This window comes from Galeopterus variegatus, unplaced genomic scaffold (genome assembly GCF_000696425.1).
Source record: "Galeopterus variegatus unplaced genomic scaffold, G_variegatus-3.0.2 Scaffold6416, whole genome shotgun sequence".
Lineage (NCBI taxonomy): Eukaryota > Metazoa > Chordata > Mammalia > Dermoptera > Cynocephalidae > Galeopterus > Galeopterus variegatus.
Genome location: NW_007732527.1, coordinates 50991 through 63204, shown reverse-complemented (window position 1 = coordinate 63204; position 12214 = coordinate 50991). Strand labels below are relative to the sequence as shown.

At 53.0% G+C, this 12214-nt stretch overlaps 1 protein-coding gene across 1 annotated transcript in view; it reads left to right on the top strand.

The window, feature by feature from the left end:
- Positions 1-12214, top strand: part of EVL (Enah/Vasp-like) — a 93819-nt gene that overhangs the window by 60940 nt on the left and 20665 nt on the right. The window contains exons 4-6 of the mRNA XM_008590874.1: positions 7057-7120; positions 10021-10094; positions 12143-12212. Of these exons, the coding sequence (XP_008589096.1) occupies positions 7057-7120; positions 10021-10094; positions 12143-12212 (208 nt within the window). The remainder of the gene's footprint in view (positions 1-7056; positions 7121-10020; positions 10095-12142; positions 12213-12214) is intronic.

The following is a 12214-nucleotide window of genomic DNA, read 5'->3' as shown; positions in this document are numbered from 1 at the left end:
ACCAAGGCTGAGCACCAGTGTGCTGTGGCGGATAGAGCCCTGGGCCGGGAGACATTTGTCTTTGGCACTGGTCCCAGCTCTGCCACCAATTCCTGTGCGGCCTTGGCCAGGTGACTGTAAAGATAGTGGCCAGCCCGGGGCTTAGACCCAAGTCACAGACTCACTCCATTCCCACATGGACACTCGCCTGCTTGGCAGCAGGATGGCACCCATGAGGAAAGTAGGGCCTGAAATGAGAGGAGAAGGCGTGCTAGGGGTCACGCTGGGAAGGCTACCCCCAACCTCACTTCAAAATAGAGGGACCCTCTGGAGAGAGGAAAGGAGCCAGCCAGAGATGGCGGAGGCAGGGGGACTTAGAAGGGCTTGGAACTTGGCCCATCTCAGACCAGATGGCTGTTGTTTGTTGGGCAGAAATTCCATCAAGCATCACTGAACAGGTGCTGGCTCCTTTGTCTCAGGCGCTCCTGGGATCTCAGATTCCATCTTTTGAAGAGGCCCGGGGATCCTTTTCTTGTAGAGACAAACTGGAAACAGCCCATCCCTCCTATCCCAGAGCCTCATGAACGTTCATGGGTGGCAGGAGGCAGACCTTTCTCAGGGGTGCCAGCAGCACCTCACCTTTTTGCCCCCTCAGGCTGTAGAAATGCAAGTGCAGCACCGCAGACGGCCACCCCAACCCCAGCCCCAACCTGACATGGCCTGCGGGGTGGGGTCTCAGAGGGGCTGCCTCCAGAGGGACTCCTAGTTGTTTGCTTATTTATTCTAAAAGTTGCTGCTTATGCATAATTTGGAAGTTCAAAAAGAGAATAATAATCTCACAATCCCAAAATAGCCACTGTTAAGATTTTAGTATATTTCCTTCTTCATCCTTTTGAATTGTGAAGATTTGGAGCTAGATGTTCCTTCGTTTCGTTCTTCTCACTTTACGGGAAACTGAGGCCCAGGGAGAGGGGAGGGACTCCCGCAGCGCTTAACTACTTAGTGGCAGAACTCCAGCAGAGTTCACTCTAAAGAGGAGTGTATAACCGGGACAGTCCAGTCGAGCACGGGCAGGGATGGGAATGGAGCAGTGGGAGGATTGGAGGTGAGCAGAGCACGGTTCCCCACTGTCCATGGCCGCCAGGCCAGCACTGGGAGACCATCTCTCTGGTCCCAGCAGACCACGGTGGGCAATCCTGGCAAGACAGGTTTCAGCCCATTAGGAGGAAGACTGCCATTGAGAACTGCCTCACCCCCATTAGGGCCCAACACACATGTCAGTCAGTTCAGCATACGAAATCAGATGCGGTGGCCGTTAAGGCTCTGTACAGGCCTGGGAGCCTGGGAGCCAGATCTTTCTCCTGGGACACCTCTCACAGGTACCATGTGGACAGGGGCACCGAGCAATGAGGTCCGTGGATGCTGAGAGGCTGCAGTCCAAGAGAGGACACAGGCAGGACGCTCTGAGTGGCGGCTCCTCCTCTCGGACGTGCCTTTCTCCCTGTCGCTCCTCTCCTTTCCCTCTCTTCCTCTCATTTGTTCTGTCCCACTGCAGTCGTGGCAATTCAGTGGAGGGCATTACATTTAGAGTCCTCTACTGCTGGGTTTAAACCTGGTTTCACTGTTGATCTGCTCAGGGTCCATGAATATGTTAGCTCAGTTCCTGAACTCTCCAGCTTTCTTGTGGGTAAGACAGAGATCACAGCAGGGCTCCCGGGATGAGGGCTCAGTGAGGGGTCATTTCTAGAGTCGCTGGCACAAGACCTAGTACATGGCATAGCAGACACCCAAGAAATGTGAGTTCTCTCTTCCCTTACCTCATCCCACTCTATCTTCCAAGTGCCACCAGCATTGACAACACACAGTATCTCACTTGCTCTGACGTCTTGAGGCATCATAGGCACAGTCAGCTGAGCCAATGACTGTTTCCAGCTCTGAGAGCTTTCAAGCCATTAGACTTCTATTGTTTTCTCTAAGAATGTGTCACCTGCTGTAGTCTCAACCATTGACTGGAGATCTTCAGACAGTTCACTTGGGGCCAATCATTCATTTATTCAACAAATGTGTATTGCACGGTGACTGCATGCCAAGAACTGTTAAGTGCTGGGAATATGGAGGTGATGGAACACTTTTTCCCTGGAGATGAAAAGTCAGACTGGTGTGCTTGCCTGTGCTCGTTCTCCTATCTTTCCTCCCACATACAGGCATGTGCAATGTGTCCTGGTGAGCATAGGGGCTTAGCACTAACAGTCCCATGAGGAGGTGCTTTCTGTATACCTGGGCCACACATGACCTGGGTCCATCCAATGACTTGCCCGTATCTCCACGCCTCAGCCAGGCTGTGAAGGGAGTGGGGGAGGAGAGGGGTGTCCTCTCCACGCCCTTGTAGATGGTTCATTCTCCTTAAAGCCCAATAATGTGCACCTAGGTTCTTCTCCCTCGTCTGCCCTCCCTACCCCTTTCTGTTACGCAGGGCGGCTTTCTTGAAAATGATAGTGCCTTGTCTTGGAATCGTTTGTCAAGTCCTCATGTCAAAGACAGACGCTAGAAAAGCCATACAGTACAAGTACCAAGTATAAGTTCGTCTCCTCCTCAGACCCACCTGTGAAGGGCACGTGGCGACCATTAGTGTCCCTGCTTGCATAGGAGTGATGGAGGGGGGTGACCTGCCTAAGGCCTTCAGTTAGTCCCAGGTAGAGATGCTGCCAGGTAGGAGCAGGCCTTTTTCCAGTGCCACCATGAGGGACTAGCGTTCCTGGCTCCAAACTTTCCTCCAGTCATACAGACTCTGTTCTGGGTTCTTCAGCTCCTGTCCCCTCTGGCCAGCCCCCTCACCCCTCCTCACCAAATTCCTCCTGCTTGGCAACTTTTCCCTTGATAAGCCTTCTCTTCTCTCTTAACCAGCAGGAGGAATTTGGAAGATCCCTTCTGTCTCATTCCATTGTGTGCTACTGTTACGGAATACCTAAGACTGGATAATTTACAATGAACATAAATTTATTGGCTCACAGTTCTGGAGGCCGCAAAGTCCAAGATTGAGGGGCCAACATCTGTCAGAGGCCTTCTTGCTGCATCATCCTGTGGTGGAAGGCGGGAGGGCAAGAGGCGGCCAAGCTAGCCCTCTTAATGACAGCACCAGTCCCACCCATGAGTCCTTGTGGCCTAATCACTTTTTAAAGGTTTCACCTCTTGATACTATTACAATGGCAATTACATTTCAGCATGAGCTTTGGAGGAGACAAACATTCAGACATAGCACCTTTTAGGCCTTATATTTCTGTGGCTCACCTTTTAGGTGTCTCCATTTTCATCTGAGCCAGTTCTGCCCAACTGCTTTACCTGTGCTCCAGGTTTGGTGATCATGAGTTTACTCTAACCTTCCTAAGCCAATTCAGTGAAATGTACCAAGTATCTGATATGAGCCAGGCCTTGCACGTGGAGTGCTGAGTGAGAAGCTGGGGCTCTACTACAGAAAAGAAGACAGCTCTCAGATTGCTGTGATCTTAGAAAGTTGGGTTTTGTGAGAGAGGCACATGGGTATTGGTTAGTGAGTGAGAAGCTGGGGCTCTACTACAGAAAAGAAGACAGCTCTCAGATTGCTGTGATCTTAGAAATTTGGGTTTTGTGAGAGAGGCACATGGGTATTGGTTAGTGAGAAGGAGTATGACTTGGGGAAGGCTTTATGGTAGAGGTGACTCTTGAGTTGGGCCTGGAAGCCTTGGCAGGTGAAGATGGCAGGAGAAGAAGCTGTCCCAGGTGGATGGAGTAGCCCACAATAATAAAGAGGTGGGAAGCACTGTGTGAGGTCGGGCTCGGTGGGCAGATACGGGAGGTCTGCTACACTGTGGGATCGCAGATACAGTTGGCAGATACAGGAGGCTGGGCCCATGGGGGCAGATGTGGGAGCTCTACCACACAGTGGGGTTGGGCTCAGTGGGCAGATGGAGAGGGTCTACTCCACTGGGGGTCGGGCTCAGTGGGCGGATGTTGGAGATCTGCTGCATGGTGGGGTTGGACTCAGTGGGTGGATGCGGGAGGTCTACTGCACTATGGGGTCAGGCTCGGTGGGCGGATGCAGGAGGTCTACTCGGGGGGTATGTTTAAGAGAAGCAGGTGGGGGGCGGGGGTTGGGACCTGAATCCATACTGGAAGAGCCTTGAATCTTACTGGATTGAACTTGGACCTATACTGGTCAGGTCTGTGTTTTCCAGAGACCACTTAGGCTGCAGTGTAAATGTAGAAGACAAGTAGAGAGAGAAAGTGGAGGGAGTGGTGGTGAGAGTCCCATTGATAGACTGAGGCATGGTTCAGGGAGAGAGATGCTGAGGCAGTCAGATGGGGACAGAACGGTGGGGTGGGTCTGTGGGGTGTCAGACACAGCATCAGTAAGACTCAGTAACTAATGTCACGTGGGAGGGGAAGAAGGAGGAGCCCTGCCTTACCCCTTGTCCTGGATGCTGCAGGATCCAAGCTCAGCTCAGGAGGTGGGAGGTGACTCTGAGGGGCTCATCTGGAGCACAAGAGACACTGTGGGTCCTCCACTTGGGCTTCTGATGACACAGGGAAGCCGTGTGTGATATCTCAACACCAGGACAGATGAGAATCATTACTAGCGACCCGGAGAGCTTTTCTTTATGCAGATGCTCCCACCATGAGGAGAAGCACCTACCACTGAAGAAGCACTTACACATGGGCTGTTGCCTGGATTTCCCAAGGGATCGTCAACAGTCTGGAGGAATGATCCTCCTCCCTGTCCTTCCCTGACTCTGCTGTGGGGCCAGCTGTGTCTGGGGGAGAAGGGGACAGGCCAGGAGTGAGGTGTAGATAGTGGGAATCTCACCTCTGCCACAGATACCCTGGGTGACACTGGACAAAGCCCTTCCTCTTACTGGCCTTAGCTTCCTCCCTAAAACAAGGCGACTGTACTTTGTAATGTTAAGGACTCTGGTAGCTCAAAACAGTCTAACATTTTCTTAGTTAAGAAAAATGGAAGGCCTTTTGCAATCAACTGTTATCTTTTCCTGCTCTGTGGTGTCTAAAACTCCAGCTAATTTTTAAGTATGTCTTAAGTGCAGAGGCTGGAGCCCCCTGGGAGAGGCAGGGGCTCCCACTGCACTCCCCTCACCCTCTGGAGGAACAAGCTGGCTGAGGGTTCTGCTCTGTGGTGTCTAAAACTCCAGCTAATTTTTAAGTATGTCTTAAGTGCAGAGGCTGGAACCCCCTGGGAGAGGCAGGGGCTCCCACTGCACTCCCCTCACCCTCTGGAGGAACAAGCTGGCTGAGGGTTTTGGGAGGAATGAGGCAGAATAAGGAATCCAAAGCTTATAACCACAACAGACCACTGTGTGGACAGCTAGCTATCATCTGGGGTCCTGACGGAGGGCAGGCAACAGTTACAGTGACCTAGGCAAGGCCAGCCTGGCAGACGCAGGAGGACCTTGCAGCAGCTAGTGGAGTCCAGCATTGCAAGGCCTCTGCCACAAGGCAGGAACCAGTCCTCAGACTGGTGGTAGACAAGGTCACTGGGACAGGGACTCAACCCCCTGAAGAAGGACAGCATCCAGATTCAGGAGTGGGGTCAGTGGCTGAGACCAGGTCATGTAGCAGCAGAGCAGCCCAGGCGTGGGTCTCAGAATGTGGAGCAAAAGTGCCCCTACCTCAGCCAGAATGAGTGGGCAGGGGTAGTGGCACCAAGGGCACCATGGAGGGCAGCTGCGGCTCTTATGGCAGCATGTGAGTCTGCCGCCTTTGTTCTTCAAGCCTGTCTTAATGTGGCACCACAGCATGATTGGATTTGAGGAAGTAGCATTTCTCAGGCAGTTTGCAACTTGCTGTAGGTAAGACCTTGAGCAAGTCACATAACCTTTCAGGCTTGGTTTCCTGAGCTGTTACAAGTCCTCATGGGAGCTGTCTTACAGGGTTGCGAGAGTTAAAATTAAATTGAAATTACATTAAGAAAAGTGCCTTGACTGCTCTAAAGTGGTGTTCATGTATTAATTGCTTTTGTTTCCTAAGAACAAGGAGGGAAGGACCCTTAAGACCCCGGGCCTCTGCGAGGTAGGAGGGAATAGAGAGTCCCCATATCATTGGTATTGTAGCCTGCATGCTGCTGTCACCTCATCCTGGGGTAGAAACAAAGCCCTGCCCATCTAGTCAGGGAGGTGTGAGGCCAGCTTGCCAGAGTCCCTCCCCAACTCATTGTGACTCTCCGCATTTCCCAAGTGACACCTGAGCAGGCAAAGAACAGGAACAATCAGTTCTTTCTCAGGTTGGGGCAGAAGCCTGGCTTTTGATTTAAATGTGGCACAGCAACAAGGAGCCCTGACGCAGGCTCCCAGCACCAGCCTCATCTGCACAGAGCAGGACGGGATGGTGGGGGTTTGTGCAACAGACCTGCTCTGGTGTCCTGCCTTGGAGGTCTAGGGCAGGGTGTGGTCTGAAGGCTCCAGTCAGTCCAGAACAGAGGGGAGTGATGACAGGACCTTGTTCCTTCCCAGCCCACAGCTGCAGACTCCTAATGCAGGCAGCAGGGTGCTGCCCCTGGGGAGGGCACAGGCTTTGGCTCAGACAGACCTGCTGGGTTTTAAACTCTGGCCCTTAAACACTGACTGTAAGTGTCACTCTTTTGCTCAAAAAGTGGAATGAAATGGATCCATTCGGTTGGGAAATTCCAAGTCCACTGGTGATTTTAGTTAGAATAGCTTCTTGGCGGGCTGCAGAGAGGCCAGAGTTAACACTGAGGAGACAGTAGCAAGTGAGGAAGCAGAAACAGCAAGTGTAGTTGGAGAAGGAAGGAAAGGGGGTCAGAAGCCAAAAGGGACATTTTTTAACCCTGTGAAAATTTGGATCCCATTTATTGGCTCAGGAGGAAGAGCCAAGGGAAAGGGGGAGAGAAAGGGTGGTGAGGAGACCGTGATAGGGTGGGGCGCTGCACAGATGTGAGAACCAGTTTTTAGGAGTAGGTCAAGGATATCTTGTCTGTGGCAGGATGGGCAGAGATTGGTAGTTATGGGTTTGTTTGCTGGGGCCTTTCTCTCTCTACTAACCACTCTGCTTTTATGCCTCTCTGCCCCACAGGCCCCTCTACCCAGCGTCCAGTGCAGAATGGCCCCTCTCCTGATGAAATGGACATCCAGAGAAGGTAACCCGCACCCAGTGGGGGCCAGCCGGCAGCTCCCCAGTAGTGCCCGGTGGCCAGGGGCACCCTTCAGCAAGCGAGGACACATCTGCCCCTCGGGTGGACTTTCGGAGGCACACACTGGGGGCAGGGGACAAGCCAGACCAGATGGGAAGAGGGAACTAGTACCTGGCAGCTTTCCCAGACCTGAAGACCAGGAGCAACTGAGAGTCCATGGCATTTTACAGAGAGCACCACTGACCTCCAGTTACGCAGCTCTCAGGATAAGCCTGGCAGTGTCCTGAGTGCTGTTCATTCGCCATTAATTGAACCTGCCCAAGAGTGTTAGGAGGTAGTTATGATGTGGAGGGATTAAGCCTGTGGAGGAGGCAGCTCCCATGGGATGTGGTTCAGGGGCCATAGGATAGGAATGATTCCCCACAGCAGAGCTTCTGAAGTGTTAGCACTGGGAAGATGGGTCAGTGCTGTTGTCCTGAAATTACAGAAGAGGTCATGGTGGCTCACCGTAGAGCGGCCCCCCTGAAGTCACACTGCCAGGAAATGGCAGGTCCAGGGCTTGAATCCACATCTGCCATCTCTATGACGGGTCTCTGCCTCTTCTGACAAGGCTTCGAATTTCAGGTCTGTGGGAGCTGTGTCAAGGGAGGTCAGGCCTGGCTCAGGCCATCCCTACCCAGTTTTGTTGGATAGGAAGTAAAGCTCCAGTTGTCTGTGGCTAGACTCAAGTGGAGCCCTGGACTAGGAGTCAGGAAATCTGGCTTTTGCCTCCCCACCCCCTCACTAACTGGCCATGAGACTTCTCCCAAGACTTTCTCTTCTCTGGTGTCCTTCATGCTGAGAAATGAAAGCCTTAGGCTCTGAGTGACTTAGTCTCTTAGAGGCATCTCTGCCTCTGACATTGTACTTTACGACACTGGGCAAGTTACTGCCTATCCATGTTTCTCCATTTGAAAATGGTGTTAACCTCGCCCTGCCTATCTCAAGCACGTGGGGTTGGGAATATGCTTGCCGGAGTGCATACAGACATGAGAGATGCATTTTTGTGAAATCACATGTGTGTGCTGATTCCGCAGGCTTGTCTTTTTCTCGTTTTAATCCTTACACTACTCTTAGGGGTTGTTATTACTGTTTCCCACATGAGCCCACTGAAGCTCAGAGAATGGAAATGGCTCTCCCAAGCATCCAGGGAGTCAGAGGCAGAACCAGGACTGGCAGTCATGTCTGACTCCAGCTGCAGCCCTCTGCCAGTCGCAGGCCATCAAGGAGTGAGCCCCACCAGACATGAGGCATAAACGTACAGAGGCAGATGGCTGCTAAATAGATCCTTCAGAACTGGTTGAACACTCACAGTGCTGCATTATCCTAACCCAAGGCCCAGGTCAAACATGTGTGAGAGCCCTGGCTACAGAGGCGTGTCCTCAGACCAGAGCACTCCCTGAGTCCGGCTACAAACTGCAGGAGTCAAACCTGAGCCAGGGACCCTCACTGGTTCCACTGCCCATCATTTCACAAAGGGAGGAAGCCCAGGAGAGAGATGAATTACTCAGGACAACACGGTGAGGTAGTGACTCTGAGCACAGGAACCTTTCTGTTCTCACACAAACAAAGCCATAAATTCAGACCTGATTTAAATATTTTCCAAACATCCTCATTTTACCAGGGCTTTCTAAGTATATGGATCCTGCTGGGGAGGTTGGAGTTTCAGGTGATGTTTGGACAGTTTGGATGGAGAAGCTACTGCAGGTGCTACTGGGAGCTTTTCAAACAACATTAATGCCAAAGGAGACTATTTCGTTATTTTTAGGCAGCAGGCATACTCCTCACAAGAACCCCTGAAGCGGGTGGTGTTATACTCACTTTACAGAGAAGAATCTGAGGACCAGGAAAGGGAAATAACTTGCCCATGGTCACAAAGCCATGAATCCCAGAACGGGAACCAGAAGGCTCCTGCCTCTGCACGGTTTTTGCAGTAAACTTTGGGTCCCATTTTACCCGTCTCTAAGATGAAAGCAACTGGATGAGATTCACATATCTATCCTTCACAAAGCATCTGTTGAGCACCTACTGCATGCCAGACATATTGCCAGGCACCAGAGACCCATGAACTTGCTGCATATTAAGGCTGCAGGTCCTACAAACCCCATGCTTTCCTGGCTGCCCTTCCCTGCCATGGCACAGACGCAGTGTTCTTCCGGCACTCTCTCTCATTGAGCCCAGAGTTGGTCTCAGAATGTTCCTTAACCCTGTGCTTCAATAGCAGGAGTTTGGAGTTTGCTGCACACCAGTTAAAACCTTATTGCTATCCCTGGTCTAGATGATTCCTTAAGACCCCGCCCACTCTGGCATCTCAGTCTCCAGATTATGTGTACGCATCTGTAGGTCATTGTCCTCACTCAACCAGCCTTTGAGAGCACCCTGAGGCCACTCTGCCATAAGGAACTAGGATATTAGGAGGTGTGCATAGCGTCCCACCACAGTATACCAAGTGACCCTCCACTGGAGGCCTCTGGTGAAGAGAATGAGGCATGCCTTCAGGTCCATTTCTCCTGACAACCCCCCATGCCCAAGAATTGCCCCAGAGAGCTGAAAAAGGTGCACTGAGAACAGGTGTTCCTGAGGTACAAACCCCCAAAGGCCAGGGGAGCCTGTCCAGCCTAGGGAAGAGCTTGTTCACTCTGGTGAGGGAAATCAAACTGGCCCTCTGCGAGGGGCTCCCTGTTCCCTGAGCCTGAGACTCAGGAAACCGCCAGCACTGCCCCGTTCAGGAACTTGAACCAGTCACTTCCCCCTCCTATTAAGTGGAGGCAGCGGGGTGCAGTGGTGCTGGGAAGTGCCAGCGAAACCTGACTCTGAAGCCTGGGCTCGTGGACAGAGTCAGACCGCCTGCTGTGCTTGCTTTTCAGACAAGTGATGGAACAGCAGCAGCAGCAGCAGCAGCAGCGCCAGGAGTCTCTAGAGAGAAGAACCTCGGCCACAGGTGAGAGCCCTTCTCCTCTGGGCCTGCCTTCCATACCAGTGCCCGCAGGGTAGCCCCATCACCCAGATTGAGGCCCAGGGGAACATGGGCCCTCTGTGAAGAGCTGCTGATTGCCTAGGTCTCAGAAGGACAGTCACTGCAGTTGGCGCAGGGAACAAGGGAGCAGAACACAGGGCTGGGGTATTGGCTCAGCATGGTCCAGCCCTGCCCACCAACTTCCTGCCATCCCCTCCCTCGTTCTCGGAATGGACATTCAGTGAGTACCTGCCATGTCTCAGGCACCATGCTAATGGCTAAGGACACAGCCATGGACAAGGTAGACACAGCCCCTGCCCCCAGGGAGCCCATTGTCCAGTCAGGGAGACAAATGAACCAACACTCACTATGGCCACATTAAGTTCAGGGTTCGAAAGGCACACACAGGAGGCCCCGATGCACTGTGGGGTCAGAGAAGCCTTCCCTGAAGAGGTGTTGCTAAGCTTCAATCTTGAGTGTTGAATGGGACTTCGCATGTTAAAGGAGGAGGAGAAGGGTTTTCTAGAAAATTGTAATGTTCATCGATAGGTTCAGGACTTTAAGCTTTACCAAGTGCTTTCATATCCTTTGTCTTGTTTAATTATCTCAAACGCCCTATGAAGTAAGCAGGTGAATATTAGCCCATTTTCCTGGTGAGAACCCAAGCCCCACTGGTCAGAGGAGCACCTGCTGGAGAGACGCTGATGATGCCATCACCTCCTCGCAGGCTCTGCTCCGCCATCCACTCCACCTTTCTCACCCAGCTCTGACCCGTCGTCATGCCAGCCCTGCCCCACCACCCCAGAGCAGCCTGGCACTGCCTCCCTCTCGCACTGGCCATGCTGACCAGCCTCACCCCATCCTCCTCCTTCCTCCTCACACTTGCTCCCCCTTCACCTAATGTAACCCATGCTCTCCTGTCACGTCCCAGCTCTGTTGTCACTTCTGCGCGGAAGCCTTCCAGGAACTTCTGGCAAGGTCAGAGGAGCACCTGCTGGAGAGACGCTGATGATGCCATCACCTCCTCGCAGGCTCTGCTCTGCCATCCACTCCATCTTTCTCACCCAGCTCTGACCCGTCGTCATGCCAGCCCTGCCCCACCACCCCAGAGCAGCCTGGCACTGCCTCCCTCTCGCACTGGCCACGCTGGCCAGCCTCACCCCATCCTCCTCCTTCCTCCTCACACTTGCTCCCCCTTCACCTAATGTAACCCACGCTCTCCTGTCACGTCCCAGCTCTGTTGTCACTTCTGCACGGAAGCCTTCCAGGAACTTCTGGCAAGGTTGGAGTCCTTCTTTGTGCGCCAGCGTAACACCATGTGCCTGCTCTTGGTAGCCCTTGTCACCTTGCCACAGTTCTAATTGTGTATTCACCTGTGTGATTAGTTAATTGTGTCCCCACCAGGTTCTGAGCACCACAAGCAGAGAGCCTGTGGCTGGTTTTCCCCACTGCCGAGCACAGTGCCCGCCACATAACAGAGCCCAGGCACCATCAGAGGGAGGGTGGTTGGGCGGGTGGATAGTGGAGCCCAGCACTCAGCACTGCTCCCTGACCTGTGCCCCCAGTCAGCCCTGGGACCCACAGTTGCCTGACTCAGCCCCCAAAAGCCAAGGATCAGTCACACTTGCATCTCAGGGACCAACTTCTGCTAACGCCTAGGAGGTACTAGGTACTTAGAAAGAACAAAGAAGAAAAAAGGTATAATTTGTGCAACCTAAGAGCTTCTCTCCCACTGGAAAAACATGATTGGAGCAAGATGAAGTTAGCTGACCTCAAGGAACATTAAGCAAGTATGTGACACTGTGGGGTCCAGCCAGGCCCTGGAATGCTGAGGAGACCAGAGAGGGAGTAATTGTAACAGGGCCACGTTCATCCTGCAGGGGCTTCCTGGAGGAGGCAAACCATGAGCTGTTCCTTGTCACCCTGAGGAGCAGGCTGCTCTCTGTCCTTCCTCCCAGGGCCTGAGATGGGAACAGCTGGCTTAGGCGCTGGCTGGGGCCAGACACCGACTGAGCCGCACTGTTGCATTGCAGGGCCCGTCCTCCCACCAGGGCATCCCTCATCTGCAGCCAGCGCCCCCCTCTCATGTAGTGGGCCTCCACCCC